The sequence below is a fragment of the Procambarus clarkii genome, chromosome 87 (genome assembly GCF_040958095.1).
Source record: "Procambarus clarkii isolate CNS0578487 chromosome 87, FALCON_Pclarkii_2.0, whole genome shotgun sequence".
NCBI classification, from domain to species: Eukaryota; Metazoa; Arthropoda; class Malacostraca; order Decapoda; family Cambaridae; genus Procambarus; species Procambarus clarkii.
This window is the reverse complement of record NC_091236.1, coordinates 2,805,997-2,833,241: the sequence shown is the minus strand read 5'-3', so window position 1 is coordinate 2,833,241 and position 27,245 is coordinate 2,805,997. Positions and strand designations below refer to the sequence as shown.

Here is a 27,245-nt window from a genome sequence, read left to right as displayed (position 1 = left end):
CCTACCCATGCTTCACTGCAGCACCATAAACCCTACCCATGCTTCACTGTAGCACAATAACCCCTACCCATGCTCCACTGTAGCACAATAACCCCTACCCATGCTCCACTGTAGCACCATAAACCCTACCCATGCTTCACTGTAGCACCATAAACCCTACCCTTGCTCCACTGTAGCACAATAACCCCTACCCATGCTTCACTGTAGCACAATAACCCCTACCCATGCTTCACTGTTGCACAATAACCCCTACCAATGCTTCACTGTAGCACCATAAACCCTACCCTTGCTTCACTGCAGCACCATTAACCCTACCCATGCTTCACTGCAGCACCATTAACCCTACCCTTGCTTCACTGCAGCACCATAAACCCTACCCTTGCTTCACTGTAGCACCATTAACCCTACCCATGCTTCACTGTAGCACCATTAACCCCTACCCATGCTTCACTGTAGCACCATTAACCCTACCCTTGCTTCACTGTAGCACCATTAACCCTACCCATGCTTCACTGTAGCACCATTAACCCCTACCCATGCTTCACTGTAGCACCATTAACCCCTACCCATGCTTCACTGCAGCACCATAAACCCTACCCATGCTTCACTGTAGCACAATAACCCCTACCCATGCTTCACTGTACCACCATAAACCCTACCCTTGCTTCACTGCAGCACCATAAACCCTACCCATGCTTCACTGTAGCACAATAACCCCTACCCATGCTCCACTGTAGCACCATAAACCCTACCCATGCTTCACTGTAGCACCATAAACCCTACCCATGCTTCACTGTAGCACAATAACCCCTACCCATGCTTCACTGTAGCACCATAAACCCTACCCTTGCTTCACTGCAGCACCATAAACCCCACCCATGCTTCACTGTAGCACAATAACCCCTACCCATGCTTCACTGTAGCACAATAACCCCTACCCTTGCTTCACTGTAGCACCATAAACCCTACCCTTGCTTCACTGCAGCACCATAATCCCTACCCTTGCTTCACTGTAGCACCATAAACCCTACCCTTGCTTCACTGTAGCACCATAAACCCTACCCTTGCTTCACTGTAGCACCATAAACCCTACACTTGCTCCACTGTAGCACCATAAACCCTACCCATGCTCCACTGTAGCACCATAAACCCTACCCTTGCTTCACTGTAGCACCATTAACCCTACCCATGCTTCACTGTAGCACCATTAACCCTACCCATGCTTCACTGTAGCACCATTAACCCTACCCATGCTCCACTGTAGCACCATAAACCCTACCCTTGCTTCACTGTAGCACCATTAACCCTACCCATGCTCCACTGCAGCACCATAAACCCTACCCATGCTCCACTGTAGCACCATTAACCCTACCCTTGCTTCACTGTAGCACCATTAACCCTACCCTTGCTCCACTGCAGCACCATTAACCCTACCCATGCTCCACTGTAGCCCCATAAACCCTACCCTTGCTTCACTGTAGCACCATTAACCCTACCCTTGCTTCACTGTAGCACCATTAACCCTACCCATGCTCCACTGTAGCACCATTAACCCTACCCATGCTCCACTGTAGCACCATAAACCCTACACTTGCTCCACTGCAGCACCATAAACCCTACCCATGCTCCACTGTAGCACCATTAACCCTACCCTTGCTTCACTGTAGCGCCATTAACCCTACCCATGCTCCACTGTAGCACCATTAACCCTACCCTTGCTTCACTGTAGCACCATAAACCCTACACTTGCTCCACTGTAGCACCATAAACCCTACCCATGCTCCACTGTAGCACCATAAACCCTACCCTTGCTTCACTGCAGCACCATAAACCCTACCCATGCTTCACTGTAGCACCATAAACCCTACCCATGCTTCACTGTAGCACCATAAATCCTACCCTTGCTTCACTGTAGCACCATTAACCCTACCCTTGCTTCACTGTAGCACCATTAACCCTACCCATGCTTCACTGTAGCACAATAACCCCTACCCATGCTCCACTGTAGCACCATAAACCCTACCCTTGCTCCACTGCAGCACCATAAACCCTACACTTGCTTCACTGCAGCACCATAAACCCTACCCTTGCTTCACTGCAGCACCATAAACCCTACCCATGCTTCACTGCAGCACCATAAACCCTACACTTGCTCCACTGTAGCACCATAAACCCTACCCTTGCTTCACTGCAGCACCATAAACCCTACCCTTGCTTCACTGCAGCACCATAAACCCTACCCTTGCTTCACTGCAGCACCATAAACCCTACCCTTGCTTCACTGCAGCACCATAAACCCTACCCATGCTTCACTGCAGCACCATAAACCCTACCCATGCTCCACTACAGCACCATAAACCCTACACTTGCTTCACTGTAGCACCATAAACCCTACCCATGCTTCACTGTAGCACCATTAACTCTACCCTTGCCTCTGTCGTAAGAACTGGTTATGTTTCAAAGTCGGGCAGCTAACCAGACAGTGTTTCCTTGCAGATGTGCGTGCAGACGTGGTGGTTGTACACAACTCCTTCTCTGGCAGTAGCGGTCGAAGCCGGGTCCTTTTCCTGAGTTGCCTCGCCCAAGACCCGACGTCTAATCTCACCAACGAAAACATTGTTCTCTGGAATTATACGACAAGTCCTTTCTTAAGCACAGGTAGTGAAAGATTTCTTGTTGGTAATGAGAGATTTTAATAACTTTTCGTAACATTCATGTCGATACACGCAGGGTTGAAAAACATGCGTTTCCACCACAGGTGGGACACAGGTGGGACACGGGAGGGACACAGGTGAAAATTGAGTGCTCAAGTGAGCCATAAAGACATTAGAAATAACTTTTTTTAGTGTCAGAGTAGTTCATAAATTGAATGCACTAGGAAGTGATGTGGTGGAGGAAGACGCCATACACAGTTTCAAGTGTAGATATGATAGAGCCCAGTAGGCTCAAGAACCTGTACATCAGTTGATTTGATGTACAAGTTGAGAGGCGGGGCCAAAGAGCTAGAGCTCAGCCACCGCAAGCACTACTAGGTGAGTACATACACACAAACTGCCTCTTCCATGGCCACTGCAATCAATCCCATCTGCTTAATCCTCCAGCCAATGCTTTTCTCTAACCCCCATCATCAACCCCCCCCCCCCCCACAGCCGTCACCCCCCTTGGCACCTTGTAAGACCCCCTCACCTTGCGCCCCCCCCCCCTAACATCTCTCCCCCTCACCTCCCCACTGCCTTCAAACACCCTTACTCTTGCCCCACTCCCATCCTAAGCCCCCGCCTTCAACTTACTCCCTTTCTACCCCAAAACCCATGCCTATCGTGCTTCTCCCATGCCCCTAGCAAATCCTTTTTCTGACTCCCAACCTCGCTCTACTTCTCAGCCCCAGTATGCCTCTCAGACCCTCCCTACCTCTCAGACCCACTATGCCTTTCAGACTGCTCTAGCTGCCCAAACCCCATTTGCCCCCCAACCCCCTGGCTATCAGAGCCCCTCTGACTCCCCCACCCCCCTCCCTATTCCCGTACACTTCCCACCTCACAACCACATATTGGAGATAGGACTGTATCCATCTTTCACCTGCAGCACATACCATGCGAAACACGTACGCAGATGAGCAATATGAAATCTGGTAACAGAGTTCCCAAGAAGAGTCTCAAGATTTGGTTCACCAATGTGATGGGGTATTCAATAAAGTAGAGGACATAAAAGAAAGGGTTATGGAATCAGATCCTGACATAATTACAATAGTGGAAACTAAATTAAATGATATGATCTCAGATGCAATCTTCCCAGAGGGATACCAAGTGATAAGGTAAGAAAGAACACAGAGACAACGAGGGGAGTGGCACTCTTCATAAAGCGGATATGGAAATGTGAAGAACTAAAGAATTGGGGGACCAATGAAGACAAGTTCCATACATGGGGCTCTGACAGGTGATGGGAAGAGTAATGTGATCTTGATAATCTACAACCCCCCACCAAACAGTAGAAGGCCCAGGCAGGATTATTATGAAAACAACAAGACATGTATAGATGAACTGCAGAGAGCAGCAACAACAACTCGCAGAATGAAAGCGAAACTGTTAATCATGGGGGACCTCAATCACGGAAAGATCGACTCAGAATAAAGAAATCTCCACTGTGGGAAAGAAACATGGGGGAGCAAAATCAGTGGAGGTTACAGACAGAAATTTCCTAACATAACATGTGATGGAAAATACAAGGGAAAGAGGAGGGGGATACACAGGGCCTATTAGGCCTGACTTTCACACAAAATGAGGAAAACATTGTGAATATGGAACATGAAATACCACTAAGAGCCAGCGATCATTGTGTCCTAGTCTTTGACTACATGATCGCTCTTAAAATTTTGACTACGGGGCAAGAGGTCAGGAAAAGGTGAGTAAACTATAGGAAAGGGGATTACAGGAGGATAGGAGAATATCTGTGAGAAGTGCAGTGGGAAGAAGAACTAAGAGGGAAAAAGTACAAGATATGATGAACCTAGAGAAGTGGAAATGCAAGGAGGCCGAAGGAATACAGAAGGAGTATATACTGAAAGCTATAAGGAAATCTGAGAGGTACTGAATGCCAGTTTCCATGGGGTGTTCACAACCGAGTCTGAGCAGCTCCCATTGTTAGAAGAGGAGATGGCAAAAGATGAGAGACTAACAGATATAGAGGTGACAGCAGAGCAGGTAATGAAACAGCTAACAACAATGGATAAAACTAAAGCAGTTGGACCAGACAAAGTATAATCTTGGATACTAAAAGAGACAGCACAGACCCACAGCGTGCCTCTAGAAAGGATCTATAATGAGTCACTTACGAAGGGAGAATTGCCCAGTTGCTGGAAGAAGGCACATGTGGTACGAATTTTCAAGAAAGGAGATAAGGAAGAGACACTTAACTACAGACCTGTATCACTGACAAGCATCCCCTGTAAAGTACTTGAAAGAATAATCATGTTAAGACTGGTTACACACCTAGAGAAAATGGTGAATCCAACTAGGTGACTAAGTGAATACACACAGTGATTTTAGGAGGATTGGAAAATATGAGAAAGACAAGAATCGCCCTTAACGGGAAACATTTCATGTAGTGAAACAGTGCTTAGAAATGCAAGGGAATTGAAATGATGGGGATGGGAAATCTTGGTCATTAAGACAAAACCTCTCAAAGGAACACAGAGAAAACCTGCAAACAATACTCGATGAAGCGAAACGTCTAAATGGTAATATAAATAAAGAAGAAGAAATAGAAATTTCTACAAAGTGATAGAATGGAAGGCCAGTGAAATGATATATAAAATTAAATCGATAAAATCATTAGAAGAAGGGGGATGTAAAGGACAAAGGAAGAGGGAACATGTTCCTGAAAATTGTATATACCGACATAGATGGAACGAGATAAAAATACTGAAGCTAAAATATATAATTCAACTTAAGGTCCAAGATACAGTTGCATTAACTGAGGCAAAACTTGAAATATTTTAAATGAGTTTGTATTCGCAAGGGACTACTCAGCTTGGAGACATGACAGGATAACTAGGAAATGGGAAGGAGTGGCTGTGCTGGTGAAAGAACACCAGAAGGTAAGAGAGTTAATAATCGACAACCCTTGTGAAGTTGACATAATGGCATTGCAATTTTGGAATCAGGATGATAAACTGATAATCGTAAATGCCTACAGCCCACCAGCATGCAACACATGGACAAAGGACTCTACATGAAAAACAAGAGAGTCTCATAATGGTCCTAATGGAGATGATAGCAAAAGCAGATAAAGGTAAATCGTGATTGTTGGTACTGAGGGACTTCAATTTGAAAGCAATAGACTGGGAGGCCTACAAAGCAAGAACAGAGGACATTTGGACAGGCAGATCTGTAAACCTCATTCTAGAGATAATCGTGTATCAACACGTCATGCAGGCTACGAGAAAGAGGGAAGGGAATGTTCCATCAATACTGGTTCTAATATTCCCCAGGAAAGAAAAGGATATATTTGACAACCAGTACCTTCCTTCCTTCCTTCCTTCCTTCCTTCGTTCCATCCTTGGGAAAGAGTGATCATGTCCTATTGGAAATAAAATATGCTGTGCTATATGATCTAGAAGTGAATGGGGACATTGAAAGTTGATTAACTTGATTTCAAAAGAGGACACTACACGGAATTTCGCAAATTCTTTAATGAATGTAATTGTACAGACTTGTTGCTAGGTAAGGAAGTAAATGAGCTGTATGCCAAATTTTGGCAAAATATACAATGAAGGCACATAAACATTCATACCAAAACAGAGATGCAGGACCAAAAAACAGGATTGGTTCAACAGAAATTGTGAGATGGGCCAGAGAGGAAAAGACAAGAAAATGGGTTCAATAAAGGAAGAAGCCTAACCCTCAAACATACCAGCACTACAAGCAAGCAAAAAACAATTACACAACCGTGAGAAGAGAGGCAGAAAGGAACTTTGAGAAAAGTCTAACAGACAAAAGTAAAACAGATCCAAGCCTTTTCTAAAAATTTCTTAACAGCAAGCTGCATGTAAAGGATAAAATCCAGAGATTAAGAACTGGGGAATAGGATTATTGAGAATAAAAAAGAAAAATGTGAAGCGCTAAATGAACAGTTCCAAATTGTGTTTGTACAAAATGAGGATTTCAGAGAGTAGGACCAATCGCCAATTCCAGAGTACACCATAGAATACATATAGGTATCTCAAGACGAAGTGGAAAAATTACTCAAGGGACTAGGAGGAAAAAAGCAGTTGAACCATATTGAGTTTCACCATGGGTGCTGCGAGAATGTGCAACTGAGCTGAGCATTCCACTCCAACTGATATTCCAGACATCCTTGTGCACAGGAATCGTAGCAGATATTTGGGAAAAGGCAAACAGTTCCAATCTATAAAACTGGTTGCTGAGAAGAATCTCTGAATTATTGACCGGTATCATTATTAACAAGCATTGTAGTCAAAACACTAGAAAAATAATTAAAACCAAATGGGTTGAACATCTGAAGAGTAATGACATAATAACAGAGAGAGAGAATTTGGTTTTTGAACAGGAAGATCCTATGTAACAAATCAACTCAGTTTTTATAATAGAGCCACAGAGATTCCACAGTAAAGCCACAGAGATTCTACAGTAAAGAGATGGTTGAGTTCACTGTGTCTATCTGGACAAAAAAATAGACTTTTGACAGAGTCCTACAGAAGAGTTTAGTTCTGGAAACTAGAACATGCTTGAGGGGTGACAGAAAGACTTCTGACATAGATGAAAATTTTTATAACTGCCAGACAGACGAGGGCGGTAATCAAAGACAATGTATCTGACTGGTGGAGTGTTACTAGCGGAGTACCACAGGGTTCAGTTCTGTTCATCTTCTACGTAAATGATCTACCAGAAGGAATACAGAATTATATGAACATGTTTGCGGATGATGCTAAGATATTGGGGAAGATAAGAGACGCAGATGATTGTAATGACCTTCAAGTTGATCTAGATAAAATAAGTGCTTGGTGCGTCACGTAGCAAATGGAATTCAATGTAAATAAATGCCATGTTATAGAATGTGGAATTAGATAAAATAAACCACACACAACTCACAAATTATGTGGAAAAAATTAAAGAACGAGACCTTAGGAGGAGTTGGGTTTTGGATATTAAGCTGTCGCCAGAGGAATACATAAAGAACATTGTGCGAGAAGCCTAACCTTCAAACTTGTTTTAATTTAATTTAAGCGCCGTCGTCTTCCAACTTGTTTTAATTACATGAATCGTGAAATACTAAGGAACCTGTTCATGACTTTTGTTAGACCTAGATTTGAAAATGCAGCAGTTAAATGGTGCCCAAATCTGAAGAAACACATAAATAAACTGGAAAAGGGGCAATGGCATGATACAAATTTGCTTCCGGAACTGAAAAACAAGAGTTACGAGCAGCGGTTAGAGGTGTTAAACATGCCAAAACTAGAATATAGAAGAAAATATGTGATATGATCACCACTTACAAAATACTAACGGGAATCGACGAAAATAACAAAGAGGAATTCATGAAAACAGCAACTTCAAGAACAAGAGATCATAGATTTCTTGTTCGTGGAAACTAAGGAAACAAAGGTGCCAAATTCTTTTTTAAAAGTTTTATTTTGCAAACAGATTGGTAGACGGCTAAAACAAGTTAAGTGAGAAAGTTGTGAAAGTCAAAATCTTTCCAAAAAAAGGAGAAGACAGCAACATAGTAAATGTTTTCAGGTTAGACCAGTGCATGAGGTGGAAATGTCATCTGATTGAGATAATATTCACAAAGGAGACAATAAACGAGAATCCGCTAGGGAAGACGAGCTTATTCTTACATTCACTGAACTACAAAATAGTAGTTATTCAGAGGAATATGACAAGGGAAAAGTGAGTTACAGAAAGTGTTTTGCAGGCAGGCACAGGGAAGAGGCAGAACGCACATCCCACTGCATGATAACCACAGTCCTAACTGCATGATAACCACAGTCCTAACTGCATGATAACCACAGTCCTAACTGCATGATAACCACAGTCCTAACTGCATGATAACCACAGTCCTAACTGCATGATAACCACAGTCCTAACTGCATGATAACCACAGTCCTAACTGCATGATAACCACAGTCCTAACCACAAAAACAGTATAAAACATCGAAGTTCGTACACTTTCCGAACCCCCCTTTCTTTCCTCGACAGCCAAACTTACCCCTGAATTCCTCAAGCAGAAGTTAATCACCCAATTCCCAATCCTAGAACTCCTCTCCAAACCCCTTCATCCCCCCCCCTCATGTGGTGTGTATGTACTCACCTAATTGTGCTTGCGGGGGGTTGAGCTTTGGCTCTTTGGTCCTGCCTCTCAACTGTTAATCAACTGGTGTACAGATTCCTGAGCCTACTGGGTTCTATCATATCTACATTTGAAACTGTGTATGGAGTCAGCCTCTGCCACATCACTTCCCAGTGCATTCCATTTATTAACTACTCTGACACTGAAAAAATTCTTCCTAACGTGTCTGTGGCTCATCTGGGTACTAAGTTTCCACCTGTGTCCCCTTGTTCGTGTCCCACCCGTGCTGAAGAGTTTGTCTTTGTCCACCCTGTCAATTCCCCTGAGAATTTTGTAGGTGGTTATCATGTCTCCCCTTACTCTTCTGTTTTCCGGTTTAGTAGGTGGTTATCAAGTCTCCCAATGTGTAGTATGTGGTGTGTAATATGTACTATATATCAAGAACATCCTAGTCAGGGGGAACAAACGTTGTCGAAGCATGAAAGCTGGAATGGAAAAAAATAAGTATACTTTAAAGTCATGTTCAACAATACTGATGGAATTAAAACAAATCAAAAGAATTCCAGGAATGGACGAATGAGGATAACCCCCGTGTAATTGCACTCACAGAAACAAAACGATAAAAAATCATGACTGATGCAGTTTCCCCCATAACTACCATTTACCTATTTATTTATGTACAAGAAGGTACATTGGGTTGTGAGAGTATGTAAACAGAAACTATGTTGCAAGAAGATAAGGGAAGGGCAGAAAAGGAGGAGTTGCTCCTTTTATCTCGAAGGACTAGACTTTCAGTTAGCTGCCAATCCCAGTTTGTGATGGATTCAGTGACATAACGAGAACCATAACAATGGAGTGGGGCCTAAGATAAAATTAGCAGTGATATTATGAATTAGCAGTATAACATAAATATTGGAGGAGTTATTACTATCCTGGAAAGAGCTTCAACACTTGTAAACTGAAATTAATCTAGAATCTTCATCATTGAGGACTTCAGCCATGGTAAAATTTATTATAAGAATAGCAATATCCCTGTGATTGTACCAAGATATTAAGGCCTAAATTCATGGAAGCGACAATGAGAAACTTACTTGGCTAACATGTCAATGGACCCTCAAGAAATAAGGGCAATGATAAACCAGCCAGGCTTGACCTGATTTTCACCTTCACTGAGTCAGAAATAAGGGAAATATATTTCGTACCCCCTTTTGGGAATATGCAATCACTGCATTTGAGTACCTTATAGAAGGATGGATGTACTTGTTAAGAAAAATACTAGGAGGTTACCTTTGTTACACAGGCGTAGTTTGACAAGGCTCGTATAGCATTTGCAATGTAAATTTATCTAGAGGTAATATCACTGCTCCTATTTAATATACCAGTATGTCCCTAGCTGGAACAGTTAAATTTAAATCAAACAAGATAAGGATAAGAAAAAAAACATATAAATAACGACATGTATATAATATGACAATCACTCTTATTTAAATTATCACAAAATAACACTAGAATATAACACATTAGATTGGCTGTTACATAGATAAGTGTCCACACATAAACTATCACTTCCTACTGTACAAATGAGGCGACTACTTAACCTGAGTTGTTTATCAAACGAAAGTCCAGCTGCTACTATCACTCTTCCTCGCTCTCCACAAAAACTTCCCCCCTCTCTCCATCCTCCTCAAGGAGATGGAGAACGAGTAAATTTATATGCTTAAATGGTAATGACAGAAGTAATCGTTCTTAAACGGACATAAAATTAATACCCCAATGTTGCAAGGTATACACAAAATATATCTAAATATTACATGCTTTAATAATGGGTAACTAAAAGTTTGTTATTATAATGAGACGACATCTGGCAACACAACAGTTGATCACATACACCTAACACTGGTCAACCAAGCTTACAGGTCCAGCACCTGTCCACTTCAAGTCTACTCTAAGCCAGCCACGTCTTCAATTTATATTGCCATGTCCTACTGAACTTTTCAAAATGTAAATTACCCATACATGAATGATTATTTATTATATTTCTTATTAATGAACTACTGTGAGAATCCAGGGATGCATGGATTCGTAACACACCCCCACCTCCGAGAGAAAAAATGCAATTAATTGAAGATTAATGGCATTTTTTTCTGAAAGTTAGCATGTAATTACAACATGTAAAGGAAAATATATAATATTCATTGAAATGTATAGAATCAACCACACTGAACATGTAGTAATAAACATGAAATGTCTAGTGGCAAAAATGAAAACACGGAAGATTTTATTTATCCATCAATCAGAATTCAACCAATTTGGTCTCACATGAAAAAAAAAAGTTCAGTCTTGTGATCGTGTCCTACATCAATGTTTGTATAATCAGGAATATTACACATGTTCCTCTGGAGTATGCAAATTTATCTCTCCAGGGCAGTATCTCATTAAATTCACTTATTTTCATGATGTAATTCTTCCCTCTCCTATCAACAAAATTATCATGATACACATGAGTAGCAATGTCAATTAATGTATCTTCACTAACAAGGTCTATGCCACGAGTTATCTTTCTATCTGTTCCCACTGTTAAACTTATATCAGTCCCATATTTCCATAGTACCCATTTTCTATATGGTAAAATTTTCCAATACAGATTCCATTTTTCATTACTCCTTATTTCTGGAGTTGAACCACTTAGATGAAACTGACTGGATGTAAGGTAGTTTAGGAACTTCTCCTGGGTAATGAGGTTGATCTAGGCATGTCCTGGCAAGAACATCTGTTTCCCATTACACTGGACCTTCTGTGGAACATATAACCTCGCGCAATTTGTACTAAAAGTTTAAAAAACAGGGATAAACCACAGAGATACATCTGAAACCTCTTCACTCGTAGAACCTTCAGAAACATAACACATCTTCTCAGAAAACCTTTGATATCCAATCCAACAAATACAAACTACAAGGACCGGTGGTTCAGGAGTACCTGATTAAACTGACTCATATGACCATCAGGGAACACACAAGTCAATTGCTTCATAACTCTGCCATAATGATCAGTGAAAGAAAACATGATTATTCCTATGCACAATATCTAAATCATGACTCCAAGAACAACTCACACCCTCGGATGGTGAACTTGAGTACAAACTACACCTTCATAACCATCCTGGCCTCCCAAACAAATAACAAAATTATGCTGAAACCTTGACAACCCTTACCATGGACTTCACTCAGTAAGTGACTTCCTTCTGGTGACATCAAACAATTAAACAAGAGTGTTAAGAGTCTTATTATCTTGAAGATGAAAAGCAGATTACCTGGAAACCATCCAGGGACAACCTGTAACCCTTCACACTCATCAACACAACTTTTTGGGATAACTGTGTCCCACTCCAACTTGAAACACACACCTGGGACTTTGAACATCTCCTCTAAACACTGACGAAATCCTTCAACACCATTTTGACTCAAAGTCAACACAACACTTGAATGGAACACACAGTTTGTTCACTACTCTTACAACAAAATAAACTGGATCTGAAAATAGAGACACTGCTCTAGAATGACACAACTTTCTCAGGACAACTGGATGCACAACGTACTTGAGTAAACTCTCTGCTTAACAACAAGGCTGGACAAAGATGTCCCACAGTCTATTACTTCAAAGGAGAATGGCTTCTGCGGAATAAAAATAGCTTGCACGAAAGTCCTAAGAACATTGTGACTCAATTTACCCTATGACAAACACTTACTTCCCATGGAATACGAGTAACAGGCCACAAAACTCTGCAACTTAGGCCTAGAAGAAATTTTACCACTATTAATGGTCACACAAGATTGACCAAATCTTCCTCCCATGAAATCATCTGGAAATGTTTGAAGTACTGTCTGTTCACAATCAATAACTCTACCTAGCTGGGTCACATCCTCACAGACAACTGAAGAGGGAGGCTCAAGGAGTCTCCATCTACTCATCAAAAGCTGATCCTCTGGCTGATCTCCCACACTCTCCAACAATGGAACTTCAGTACAGACTGCCTCCTTGCTACTCTCTGAAATCTTGGGGTCAGTTCTACTCAACTTACACAAATTAAAGAACTTGAAATCTGAAGCGAGCGGGCAAGTATCAGATAATTTGACCTCCTCCCCCTCACCATTCTCTAGGCTAGGGTGAGGCGGGGCCTCTACAACGGACTCACTCTCGTCAACTGATTTTTTTTTTTTGAGATATATACAAGAGTTGTTACATTCTTGTACAGCCACTAGTACGCGTAGCGTTTCGGGCAAGTCCTTAATCCTATGGTCCCTGGAATACGATCCCCTGCCGCGAAGAATCTTTTTTTCATCCAAGTACACATTTTACTGTTGCGTTAAACAGAGGCTACAGTTAAGGAATTGCGCCCAGTAAATCCTCCCCGGCCAGGATACGAACCCATGACATAGCGCTCGCGGAACGCCAGGCGAGTGTCTTACCACTACACCACGGAGACTGCTAAACCACGGAGATTCTAACTGGTCAACTAACTCTAACCTCTGCCAACCTGACATCCTGTCCTAAACCATTCACTTGTCCAGAATAAAGTGGAGTCGTGGCAACAACTAATTTTCTCTCAACTCCTGGCACAACGTTCGTAGCGAGTTGGCAAGTCAATAACACATGGACGTCCTATTCCAAACCGTCCACTGGATTACAATAAAGCGGGGGTCATAATACCAGACTTACTCTCAACATCTAGGTTGGCCACACAGGAATCCTGAAAATCCACATCCCACTTCTCCTCTGAAGGAGTACAGGTCTGTGGAACAATTATTTGAATAGTGGCAGAACTGACAACTGGAACAATAATGGTACTGGAATCAGCACAGGTTGGGTGGATAACACCATCCACTACAACAGATTGTTCATTCATAGAACTAAACTCAGCACAAGCAGGATATACATGGTCTGCAACTGGCTGTTTACACAAACGGGGATCAATCTCACCCACAACATGATTTATGGCCACATCATTACCCAAAATAACATCCACACCTGGGATGGGCAACTGTTTACTAACACCAACAGTGCACAAGGCTGGGGTAATGCTGGACCTCAAAATAACATCTATCAGAAGTACAGTTTAACATCCTGCAACACTCTGAAGAACTACAGACTCCCCAACATCTCACTTTGCAACATTAGAGAGTGCACAAGCTGAAATTAAGGTTTGAGAGGCACCAGTATCACGAAGAACAACTGGCTTTCATTTCCCATTAACACTCCATAACTTCTCCAGAAAACATTTTGGGAGAACACTGTTTTACCCAATGGCATGTTTATTATTAAATCTTGGGAGAACACTGTTTTGCAATGACATGTTTATTATTAAATCTTCTCTGCACACCCCTACAAAAAATGAGGTCTGTAGGACTTAACTCTGGGTGCTTCCGAAAGCAGGAAGTTATGACATAATCTCTTCTCTTGCAATAACTGCAAACTCCTCTGTCAGTGGTTAACCCTGGTACACTCACTGAAGGCATATTATTTACAATACTGTGGTGTTGCATCCCCGACTGTGTATTCTCAATCTTAGGTTTAACAAGAGAAGAATTCATGTGAGTAGCTGGGGAATTATAACTTGGTTTGGTCTGATAAACATTTTTATGAGCATAAGAATTTACTCTACTTTGAAAATGATTAGGCTGGGCTTTAAATTGTGCCCTTGTAAGCATTTCATGCTCATCAGCGAGCTTGGAGAGCTCATATATATTAGTAGTGCTCTTTTGCTCGGTAATGAAAGTAGATAATTTATCTGGGAGTCAAGATAAAACTTCTTCAGTAATGAGAATATTTTTAAGTGTTTCAAACTCTGTAATAGAGAGTGATTTCAGCCATCTCTCACAATAGTTTACCTTCAACCTAGTAAAATCAGCGATGGTTTGATCATTTGCCCTCTTTAAATTACGGAATTTCTGTCGATGTACCTCTGGGTTTAACTGATATGCATTTAAGATGCTCTTTTTAACAAATTGATAATCAAAGCTATTTGCATCCGGAAGAGATGTGAATACCTCTTGACTCTTTCCCCTGAATTTACTCTGCATTAGGGCCTCCCACGGGTCTATAGGCCAGTCCATGCTGTTTGCAATCTTTGAAAAATGAGAAAAGAAGACCTCAGGGTCTTCCTCGTTGAACTTTGGCCAGTCGACATATTTATTAATCCTAGATTGATGGTTGGTATTGTTGGGAATATTGCTAGTATTACCATGTCCAGCTGCAATTCTCTGTGCCTCAACTCTATTATTATCCTCTGTCATTTGTCGTTGTATTTTTAATTGTTTCTGCTGAGCTTCCTCTAGCTGTAATTGAGCTGCAAGTCTAGTATTCTGTTCCTCAATGTCTCTCTGTTGAGCCTCTGCCTCTAATACTAATATTTTCTCTCGAGCGTCAACCATACCGTATTCAAGCTGAGATTCTAACTCAAGACGCTTTAGTGCTAACTGCTCACTTGTCCCTTCAGTTAGTTCATCAAGAACGTCTTCCCCAAACTGACCATCTTCCACTAAATGGTTAACGATCACCTTCACTATCTGTGCTTTAACCGTTATATTACTGGCTGACAACTCTAGTTCACCTGCCACACAAATCAAGGAAGACTTTATTAAGTTTTTAATCCCTTCAGAGTTAGGCTCTGACAGCAACAAATCCACTTGGTTCTCCATGATTAACACTAGGCACTTCACTAAGCAGAAATATTATAATAAATAATTACAACAACACTGAACACTACTTGGTCCCTGCACAAGCAACAATAATGACACCTCAGTCGTGAAGCATGTTGACGCTGGCAGAGAGGTTGGAGGACACAGGATAATACTTGCTGTCACGGTAATTCTAGTACACACTTTTACCTAGGAAGGCATATGTAATTAATGCACGTTATAAAATTACAGTACCACAAATTAATAATTAAATATAATATATAATGGGGGAACAATTCTTCCGGAAGTGTTCGAACGAAATCAGTTTTGAGTCGTGTGTAAACAGATTTTCATTCATAAACAGGGGACTTGGCGGGTGCATGGAATAATTTTTGGGTCTTTATTTGGAGGACGTGCTGCAAATAAAGCATTTAACTGTCTCGAAATGCGTGAATACATAAGCTGGCACATTTATATATATCAGCCCGTCCTTCAAAGAAAGACCCAAAAGTGATTCCTTGCACCCGCCAAATGTTTATAAATGAAAAACGGTTTACACACGTCTCATGACTGATTAAGTTTGAACACTTCCGGAACAACTGCTTCACTGGCGAATTTTATTCGACCCACAACGCAATAAATTCTTCACCCACGTACTACAAATACAAATAATTGCCAACAGAACATAACCTAACCTATTCCTATATATACACAATATGCTAATATATTATAATATTAATTTATATATGAGAAAATTCCAGTTTTGAATGAGCATCATGTAAAAATTTATGAATGCGTCTGTAGAGTCAACTGCGGGATGGAATGGACTTGAGTCGAGGACAGGTTGTATGTATACATAGTTCTAAATCATCCAAACATATGAAATTTATATGAAATATATACACCACGCATGTACTCACCACCACACAAGTACTCATGCGCACATATGTATTCATGCCTCTCGAGCATTCAAGCTCGCACAGGTTGTGGGAATACCTGACTCCAATATATGAATTAAATAATGAAAACTTCAATAGCTACGAAGGACCACCACTTTTTGTGAAAAAGTGGAAAACGAAAAATGAGCAAGTGGTTCGATATTAATTCCAAGAACCGTTTTGTCCTATGGATTTTAATGGGACTGTATTTTATCATGAAATAAGAGTCAAATTCACTTTCACAAATTGGGGGTACAGGCGCAAAGATATGATTACGTCCTAGCACCAATAATCTAATGCTGGTTCTTCATTAGAAAGAAAGGTAAATATAAATTCATATTATAGTACACACATAATCAGGAAATAAAATGGCATCAGTAAATAATGCATGTCAAATATAAATGATAAGTAAATAACAATTTCAATAGAAATCATTCATGTGACAAAATGTTAGTATTCTACTCAAAATACTACACTACTAGAAATATAAGGCCAGCTTAGCTGGTCAGTTGAATTGGTTGTAGAAGAGTGGGGGCGGTCACGACGGCACACTTGTTGCAACTCGCTGTGCGAGCATGCACATAGATTGAAAAGTTATTCTTCCCTTTCGCTGCTACCACTCCAACTGAAAGCAAGATTAAATGTAAAAATTGTTTAGGCTAGAGTTAATATACCACTATTTCTGATTGAAAAGTGGGAGTCTGGACTTAATTGAAACTAACATTGGTTATGATGTTGTCAGGTGGTGTGACGATGAGCAACCCACACTTAAATGTTAACAAAGTGCACTTATTAACAAACATCAGTAGGACAATAACGAACTTACGCTCACCGGAACTTGTGTTGAATGAAGATGGAGACTTCCACGAACTCTGATACTTGCTGTTGCAAGGATAACGTAAATATGACTCGTTATAGTGGGAGCTCTGCAACACTGTATAGTGGGAGCTCTGCAACACAGTATAGTGGGAGCTCTGCAACACAGTATAGTGGGAGCTCTGCAACACTGTATAGTGGGAGCTCTGCAACACTGTATAGTGGGAGCTCTGCAACACAGTATAGTGGGAGCTCTGCAACACTGTATAGTGGGAGCTCTGCAACACAGTATAGTGGGAGCTCTGCAACACTGTATAGTGGGAGCTCTGCAACACAGTATAGTGGGAGCTCTGCAACACAGTATAGTGGGAGCTCCGCAACACTGTATAGTGGGAGCTCCGCAACACTGTATAGTGGGAGCTCTGCAACACAGTATAGTGGGAGCTCTGCAACACAGTATAGTGGGAGCTCTGCAACACAGTATAGTGGGAGCTCTGCAACACAGTATAGTGGGAGCTCTGCAACACTGTATAGTGGGAGCTCTGCAACACTGTATAGTGGGAGCTCTGCAACACAGTATAGTGGGAGCTCTGCAACACAGTATAGTGGGAGCTCTGCAACACTGTATAGTGGGAGCTCTGCAACACTGTATAGTGGGAGCTCTGCAACACTGTATAGTGGGAGCTCTGCAACACAGTATAGTGGGAGCTCTGCAACACTGTATAGTGGGAGCTCTGCAACACAGTATAGTGGGAGCTCTGCAACACAGTATAGTGGGAGCTCTGCAACACAGTATAGTGGGAGCTCTGCAACACAGTATAGTGGGAGCTCTGCAACACAGTATAGTGGGAGCTCTGCAACACAGTATAGTGGGAGCTCTGCAACACAGTATAGTGGGAGCTCTGCAACACAGTATAGTGGGAGCTCTGCAACACAGTATAGTGGGAGCTCTGCAACACAGTATAGTGGGAGCTCTGCAACACAGTATAGTGGGAGCTCTGCAACACAGTATAGTGGGAGCTCTGCAACACAGTATAGTGGGAGCTCTGCAACACAGTATAGTGGGAGCTCTGCAACACAGTATAGTGGGAGCTCTGCAACACAGTATAGTGGGAGCTCTGCAACACAGTATAGTGGGAGCTCTGCAACACAGTATAGTGGGAGCTCTGCAACACAGTATAGTGGGAGCTCTGCAACACAGTATAGTGGGAGCTCTGCAACACAGTATAGTGGGAGCGCGCGGCTCTCGGTAGGTTCATCGAGCGTAAATAAATTTATGTATTTCGAAGTTAATTAGGGATGGAAGAGATTGTGACGAATATTTATGTCACAATTAAATGTATCATGTTATAACCTCTCACAGTGTAAGTCGGTTCATTAAAGCTGCATAAATAAATGAGAGGAATATAAAGTAGAATTATTTTACCTTTTAATAATTTCCACTGGAGTGCTTAATTTTAACTAAATAAGCGAGTTCCAGGAAGAAGTAATGGGTTACGTAAATAAACTTATTAGTAAGCGATTATCCTTAGTAAAGGAAAGTAATTAACTGGACTCTGTTTAGATCCAACAAATGTGGAGATATTTCCTGTTTCTGGCTGACGCAACATCGCGGCGTCATGGAGACTAGGGAAGATTTGGCAGAATACTGCGTAGTATGAAACATTATTCTGGTCATTTCTACAAGTTAGTAATTTTAGTAACTACTTGTGGTTAGGACAAAGATGGTGTATAAAAATACAAAGGATGTATGAAAAATGTTGGTTATTTCCAACACAGGTGCTCATGCTCACACATTCATCTATACAAACACAGGCACACATACAACCATCGCCACACATTTACTTATTCCCACATATACACTAATGATCACATATCCACTTATGTTCACGCATGCACTCATGTTCAAACACTCACTCATTTTCACTCGTGCACTCATAATATGTTGTTATGTGTAATCCAAAAGTCAAGTATCTTGTTATATTAAGGTACACATAAATTGCCAGAACAAACTGTATTTCTTGATTACAGTCACGACAGTCAGAAGTAGTGATCAAGTGGTGGTGAACACAACTGATATAAACGTCCTCCGCTGTCTGGGGAGAAGCCCAGCCACCGATGTCTTGGCTGCCGTCCAGTTTCCTGACTGTAAGTTATGTTCTTGGAACACTGTCAAAACTGCCTCTCCCCCTTCTTCTCCAGGTCCTTGACCACCATATGTCAACACCTTCTTCCATCTATGTCAATGGGAACTGACATAGAAAAGTTGTTCTAGTAACATTTGTATAGTTATTATTAACAAGTTTTGTTACAGAAACATTATTAGAAAGTTTGATACAACAGAAACGATATATATATATATATATATATATATATATATATATATATATATATATATATATATATATATATATATATATATATATTGGTGTATACTGGCAGCAGGTTTTCTTTCAAACATGTTTCATTGAATATGACCGCATATTCTGTATTTATTATTTTCTGGTTTAGGGCTTCTATCCCTCTAACTATTTTCTTAGCATCAGGGCTTAATTGAAATAGGAGTTCTCCAAAACTCATTTTCGTACTTTTAAGGTGAAGAAAAGAAGTGATTTACTATAGAGTGTATTACACTTATTTGTATAATTTGCACGACGTTTCGAACCTCCATGGTTCATTCTCAAGTGAACAGATCTTACAATACTAGTTGATTTTATACCCGCATTAGGTCAGGTGATAATACAATGAAGGTGAAAAACATGGGGGGATACATAAGGGATAAACATAGGGGCTGCAGAAGGCTTATTGGCCCATCCGAGGCATCTCCTATCTAAACACAAAGATTAATCCAGTGTAATTGGCCTGTTATGTTGGACATTGTCTTCTGTGTTGGCATCGATATGTTCTTGTATTGTCCTTACTCTCATGGTGGGTAGAGTAAATAGTTCCGTGATTTGGGTGTTCATGGTAGGTCGCTCTATTCTTATGTGAATTGCCTCAAGAATTTGTAATCTTCTTGAATCTTGGGTTTTGTCTATTATGCAAGTATTCTTGTTCAACATTTCTCTTGTTAGAGTAATGTCATGGGCTTGTCTCATGTGATTCCTAGGGGCACCAGATTGAAGATGGCATGTCAAACGCCTCGTCAGCTTGGTCGACGTCATACCTATGTACTTACATTGAAGGTTACATCCTTCGTGGGGGCAAGTGTACATGTATACAACGCTTGACTGCTGTAGAGGGTTCTCCGTCTGCTTCGGGCTGTTTTTGATAAGGAGTTCGGAAGTCTTCTTGGTTTTGTAGAATATTATCAGGTTTATGTTTTGGTTAGGAGTAGTGCTTTTTACTCCTTTACGGATTATTTCTTTCATTATTCTTTCCTCTTTTATATGTTCACTGTGCATGGTTGATTTGTAATATAATTTTATTGGGGGTGTTGTGGTTTCTGTTCTAGGTTCTGAATTATACCAACGGTCCAAGTGTCTTCTTATAGCAGCGTTTATTTCCGCGTTGCTATATCCGTTGTTCACCAATACCCGAGTTACTCTTTCAAACTCTCTACTCACGTTGCTCCATTCAGAGCAGTGGGTAAGCGCTCGACGAATATAAGCATTGAGAACACTGGCTTTGTATCTTTGGGGGCACTCACTTCTACCGTTCAGGCATAATCCTATGTTGGTGGGCTTGGTATATACGTTGGTGCTTAAAGAGGTTCCTGTTTTTGTTATTAGTACATCCAAGAATGGCAGACTGTTATTTTCACTATTTTCATGTGTAAATCGGAGTACTGACTCTCTCTCTAGGTGTCTTTTTAGGTCAATTAGTTCATCTGAGTCTTTTACTATTACGAATATGTCATCTACATAACGGCAGTATACAGTTGGTTTTTGTCTGCTACTGAAGACCCTATCTTCGATGGTTCCCATATAAAAATTAGCAAATAAAACTCCTAAGGGGGAGCCCATTGCTACTCCGTCTATTTGTAAATACATGTCTCCTTGTGGACTGATGAAAGGGGCTTCCTTTGTACATGCTTCGAGAAGACCTTTCAAGTGTGGCTCAGGTATGTCTAATTTGGGGGTGCTCTCGTCTCTGTATACTCTGTCCAGTATCATTCCTATGGTTGAGTCGACTGGGACGTTGGTAAAAAGGGATTCAACGTCCAGGGAAGCGATGATTCCATCGGGCTGGGTAGATTTGATCAATTCTAGGAAATCTGCTGATGATTGTAGACTAAACTTACTTGGAGTGTATGGAGTTAGGAGTTCATTGAGTTTCTTTGCCAGGTGATAAGTTGGGGTTGGTATTTGGCTGATTATAGGGCGTAGTGGGTTACCTGGTTTATGCGTCTTAACATTGCCGTAGGCATATCCTAAGCCATAGTCGCCTTGAAGTTTATTGAAATGCACACTACCTTTCTTTGCGTTGATTGCTGTAATTGTTTTGTTTACTTTCCGCTTAAGGTCTTCTACGGGGTTCCTCGTGATTCGTTGAAATTTGGAGTCGTCACTTAGGATGTCGCTAATTTTGTTCATGTATTCATGGGTAGGAATCAAAACATATGCTGCTGTTTTGTCGGCTTTTCTTATTGTTACGTCTTTCAGATTTTTTAGTTGTTTCGCTGCTTCTTTGAGTCGTGGGGTTAAGATTGTAGATGAATATGTTCCTCGGTTTTTCCCTGCTTCTGCAAGTAGTTCAGCTTGAAGTGTGTCAGTGGTGATGACTTTTTTGTTGTCTTCTAGCTTATGGATATCGTCCAGAAGCATTTCGATTTCCAGGCGTTTTTGATGCATCTTTGGTTTAGATAAGAATTTACAATTTAGGCCAAGATTTAAGAGGTCTCGTTGGTCCTGGGTAAGATCATAAGAAGTCAGGTTAAAGTAGCCATCTTTAGGACGAGGGATTTTTAGCTGTCCACCGTTTAGGGATGTTAACTTACGGAGTGTCTTTGTTTCTACAAGAGTTTTATGTTGTTGTTTCAGGTTAAATAGTTCACTGTTGATGGTTTGCTTGAGTTGGATAGGGATGTCGTACTGGGTCCATTTGTTTAACAGATGCTCCGCCTGCTCTATAAAGGTTTGGAGGGCTTCCTTCTTCTTGTTTAGTTGATGCCGAATGAGCTCTTGCCTATACCTATAGGTAAACTCTGTATTGCGGACTGCTGGGTCATGTGGGTTTATATTGGTGTATACTGGCAGCAGGTTTTCTTTCAAACATGTTTCATTGAATATGACCGCATATTCTGTATTTATTATTTTCTGGTTTAGGGCTTCTATCCCTCTAACTATTTTCTTAGCATCAGGGCTTAATTGAAATAGGAGTTCTCCAAAACTCATTTTCGTACTTTTAAGGTGAAGAAAAGAAGTGATTTACTATAGAGTGTATTACACTTATTTGTATAATTTGCACGACGTTTCGAACCTCCATGGTTCATTCTCAAGTGAACAGATCTTACAATACTAGTTGATTTTATACCCGCATTAGGTCAGGTGATAATACAATGAAGGTGAAAAACATGGGGGGATACATAAGGGATAAACATAGGGGCTGCACTCCGTAAGACAAAGACACTCCGTAAGTTAACATCCCTAAACGGTGGACAGCTAAAAATCCCTCGTCCTAAAGATGGCTACTTTAACCTGACTTCTTATGATCTTACCCAGGACCAACGAGACCTCTTAAATCTTGGTCTAAATTGTCAATTCTTATCTAAACCAAAGATGCATCAAAAACGCCTGGAAATCGAAATGCTTCTGGACGATATCCATAAGCTAGAAGACAACAAAAAAGTCATCACCACTGACACACTTCAAGCTGAACTACTTGCAGAAGCAGGGAAAAAACGAGGAACATATTCATCTACAATCTTAACCCCACGACTCAAAGAAGCAGCGAAACAACTAAAAAATCTGAAAGACGTAACAATAAGAAAAGCCGACAAAACAGCAGCATATGTATTGATTCCTACCCATGAATACATGAACAAAATTAGCGACATCCTAAGTGACGACTCCAAATTTCAACGAATCACGAGGAACCCCGTAGAAGACCTTAAGCGGAAAGTAAACAAAACAATTACAGCAATCAACGCAAAGAAAGGTAGTGTGCATTTCAATAAACTTCAAGGCGACTATGGCTTAGGATATGCCTACGGCAATGTTAAGACGCATAAACCAGGTAACCCACTACGCCCTATAATCAGCCAAATACCAACCCCAACTTATCACCTGGCAAAGAAACTCAATGAACTCCTAACTCCATTCACTCCAAGTAAGTTTAGTCTACAATCATCAGCAGATTTCCTAGAATTGATCAAATCTACCCAGCCCGATGGAATCATCGCTTCCCTGGACGTTGAATCCCTTTTTACCAACGTCCCAGTCGACACAACCATAGGAATGATACTGGACAGAGTATACAGAGACGAGAGCACCCCCAAATTAGACATACCTGAGCCACACTTGAAAAGTCTTCTCGAAGCATGTACAAAGGAAGCCCCTTTCATCAGTCCACAAGGAGACATGTATTTACAAATAGACGGAGTAGCAATGGGCTCCCCCTTAGGAGTTTTATTTGCTAATTTTTATATGGGAACCATCGAAGATAGGGTCTTCAGTAGCAGACAAAAACCAACTGTATACTGCCGTTATGTAGATGACATATTCGTAATAGTAAAAGACTCAGATGAACTAATTGACCTAAAAAGACACCTAGAGAGAGAGTCAGTACTCCGATTTACACATGAAAATAGTGAAAATAACAGTCTGCCATTCTTGGATGTACTAATAACAAAAACAGGAACCTCTTTAAGCACCAACGTATATACCAAGCCCACCAACATAGGATTATGCCTGAACGGTAGAAGTGAGTGCCCCCAAAGATACAAAGCCAGTGTTCTCAATGCTTATATTCGTCGAGCGCTTACCCACTGCTCTGAATGGAGCAACGTGAGTAGAGAGTTTGAAAGAGTAACTCAGGTATTGGTGAACAACGGATATAGCAACGCGCAAATAAACGCTGCTATAAGAAGACACTTGGACCGTTGGTATAATTCAGAACCTAGAACAGAAACCACAACACCCCCAATAAAATTATATTACAAATCAACCATGCACAGTGAACATATAAAAGAGGAAAGAATAATGAAAGAAATAATCCGTAAAGGAGTAAAAAGCACTACTCCTAACCAAAACATAAACCTGATAATATTCTACAAAACCAAGAAGACTTCCGAACTCCTTATCAAAAACAGCCCGAAGCAGACGGAGAACCCTCTACAGCAGTCAAGCGTTGTATACATGTACACTTGCCCCCACGAAGGATGTAACCTTCAATGTAAGTACATAGGTATGACGTCGACCAAGCTGACGAGGCGTTTGACATGCCATCTTCAATCTGGTGCCCCTAGGAATCACATGAGACAAGCCCATGACATTACTCTAACAAGAGAAATGTTGAACAAGAATACTTGCATAATAGACAAAACCCAAGATTCAAGAAGATTACAAATTCTTGAGGCAATTCACATAAGAATAGAGCGACCTACCATGAACACCCAAATCACGGAACTATTTACTCTACCCACCATGAGAGTAAGGACAAGACAAGAACATATCGATGCCAACACAGAAGACAATGTCCAACATAACAGGCCAATTACACTGGATTAATCTTTGTGTTTAGATAGGAGATGCCTCGTATGGGCCAATAAGCCTTCTGCAGCCCCTATGTTTATCCCTTATGTATCCCCCCATGTTTTTCACCTTCATTGTATTATCACCTGACCTAATGCGGGTATAAAATCAACTAGTATTGTAAGATCTGTTCACTTGAGAATGAACCATGGAGGTTCGAAACGTCGTGCAAATTATACAAATAAGTGTAATACACTCTATAGTAAATCACTTCTTTTCTTCACCTTAAAAGTACGAAAATGAGTTTTGGAGAACTCCTATTTCAATTAAGCCCTGATGCTAAGAAAATAGTTAGAGGGATAGAAGCCCTAAACCAGAAAATAATAAATACAGAATATGCGGTCATATTCAATGAAACATACATATATATATATATATATATATATATATATATATATATATATATATATATATATATATATATATATATATATATATGTATGTCGTACCTAGTAGCCAGAACGCACTTCTCAGCCTACTATGCAAGGCCCGATTTGCCTAATAAGCCAAGTTTTAATGAATTAATTATTTTTCGACTACCTAACCTACCTAACCTAACCTAACCTACCTTTTTCGGCTACCTAACCTAACCTAACCTATAGAGATAGGTTAGGTTAGGTAGGGTTGGTTAGGTTCGGTCATATATCTACGTTAATTTTAACTCCAATAAAAAAATTTGACCTCATACATAATGAAATGGGTAGCTTTATCATTTCATAAGAAAAATTTTAGAGAAAATATATTAATTCAGGAAAACTTGGTTTATTCGGCAAATCGGGCCTTGCATAGTAGGCCGAGAAGTGCATTCTGGCTACTAGGTACGACATATATATATATATATATATATATATATATATATATATATATATATATATATATATATATATATATATATATATATTATTAAATATGACCGAAAAAGTAAGATTAATAATTCTAACACGAATTTTCTCGATGTATCTTATGTTTCTTTTCACTGTTAATGGTAATTGAAGAATCAATTCTCCAAAATTCATTTTTATTTCTAGTCTGACGCGACACTTGAACGCATTTCGTAATAACTTATTACATTTTCAAAGACTTTTAGTTTACACACACACAACTATAACCTGTAAACACTAAACAGAGTTCTTACTTATGCTATGATTTAAACAGCTTTCATTTTTCATTTTATACCCGCATTTTGGGTGAGATGAACAAAACTTTCATCACAGGATAGAACACGAAACAATGGGTATTGAAGGTAGGAATGGAAGTAATTGCAGAGGGCCTATTGGCCCATATTTCTTGATGCTTCTATATTGGAGCGGAGTCTTGAAGTGGGTAGAATATAGTTGTGCATTAATTGGCTGTTGACTGCTGGTGTTGACTTCTCGATGTGTAGTGCCTCGCAGATGTCAAGCCGCCTGCTATCGCTGTATCTATCGATGATTTCTGTGTTGTTTGCTAAGGCAACAGTTGTTTAGCAACGTACCTGTGGATGAAATAATCGGGATGATAGCGGACAGAGTGTATCGTGATCCGGCCTGTACTCCTCTTGACATACCAGAAAGCATTCTAAGGAAACTACTCCAAGCTTGTACTAAAGAGGCACCCTTCCTGAGCCCGGATGGGCACATGTATAAGCAAGTAGATTGGGTCGCCATGGGTTCTCCCCTAGGTGTCCTGTTTGCGAACTTCTACATGGGTACCATCGAGCAAAAGGTCTTAGTGGGTAAGAACTTGAAACCGGCCATATACTGCAGGTATGTTGACGACATTTTTATAAAGGTACCTGATGTCAGACATCTGCAGGAGCTGAAGGAGGCATTTGAGCAGAATTCTGTGTTGCGTTTCACTTACGAGATGGAGAAGGATGGGAAGCTGCCCTTTCTAGCTGTAACAGTCATGGAAAGGAGCGGAGGTTTCCACATTGCAGTCTACACTAAGGAAACAAACATAGGAATGTGCCTCAATGCCAACAGTGACTGCCCAGACAGGTACAAGAGGAGTGTTGTTAACGCTTATGTCGACCGTGCTCTCAGCCACAGCTCAGGATGGAAGCAAGTCGATGAAGAACTCTGTTGGGTAAGGCAGGTCCTAGTCAACAACGGCTTCTCCAATGGTTTCGTTGAAGACATCATAAGAAGGAAGGTGAAACGCCATGCAACCTCTGAAGAGACAACTAACACAACACTTATACCCCCTATTAGACTATTTTACAGTAACTTCTTTTCCACAGCTCATAAAACAGAGGAAAGGGTCCTGAAAGATATTGTTAATAGAAACGTTATCTCTACAGACAAAAATCAGAAGATACAACTGACGATTTA

At 40.7% G+C, this 27,245-nt stretch overlaps 1 protein-coding gene across 1 annotated transcript in view; it reads left to right on the top strand.

The window, feature by feature from the left end:
* The window catches only part of LOC123746991 (uncharacterized), a 182,307-nt gene that overhangs the window by 114,715 nt on the left and 40,347 nt on the right, over window positions 1-27,245 (top strand). Inside the window, exons 7-8 of the mRNA XM_069317267.1 lie at window positions 2,497-2,658; window positions 19,271-19,387. Of these exons, the coding sequence (XP_069173368.1) occupies window positions 2,497-2,658; window positions 19,271-19,387 (279 nt within the window). The remainder of the gene's footprint in view (window positions 1-2,496; window positions 2,659-19,270; window positions 19,388-27,245) is intronic.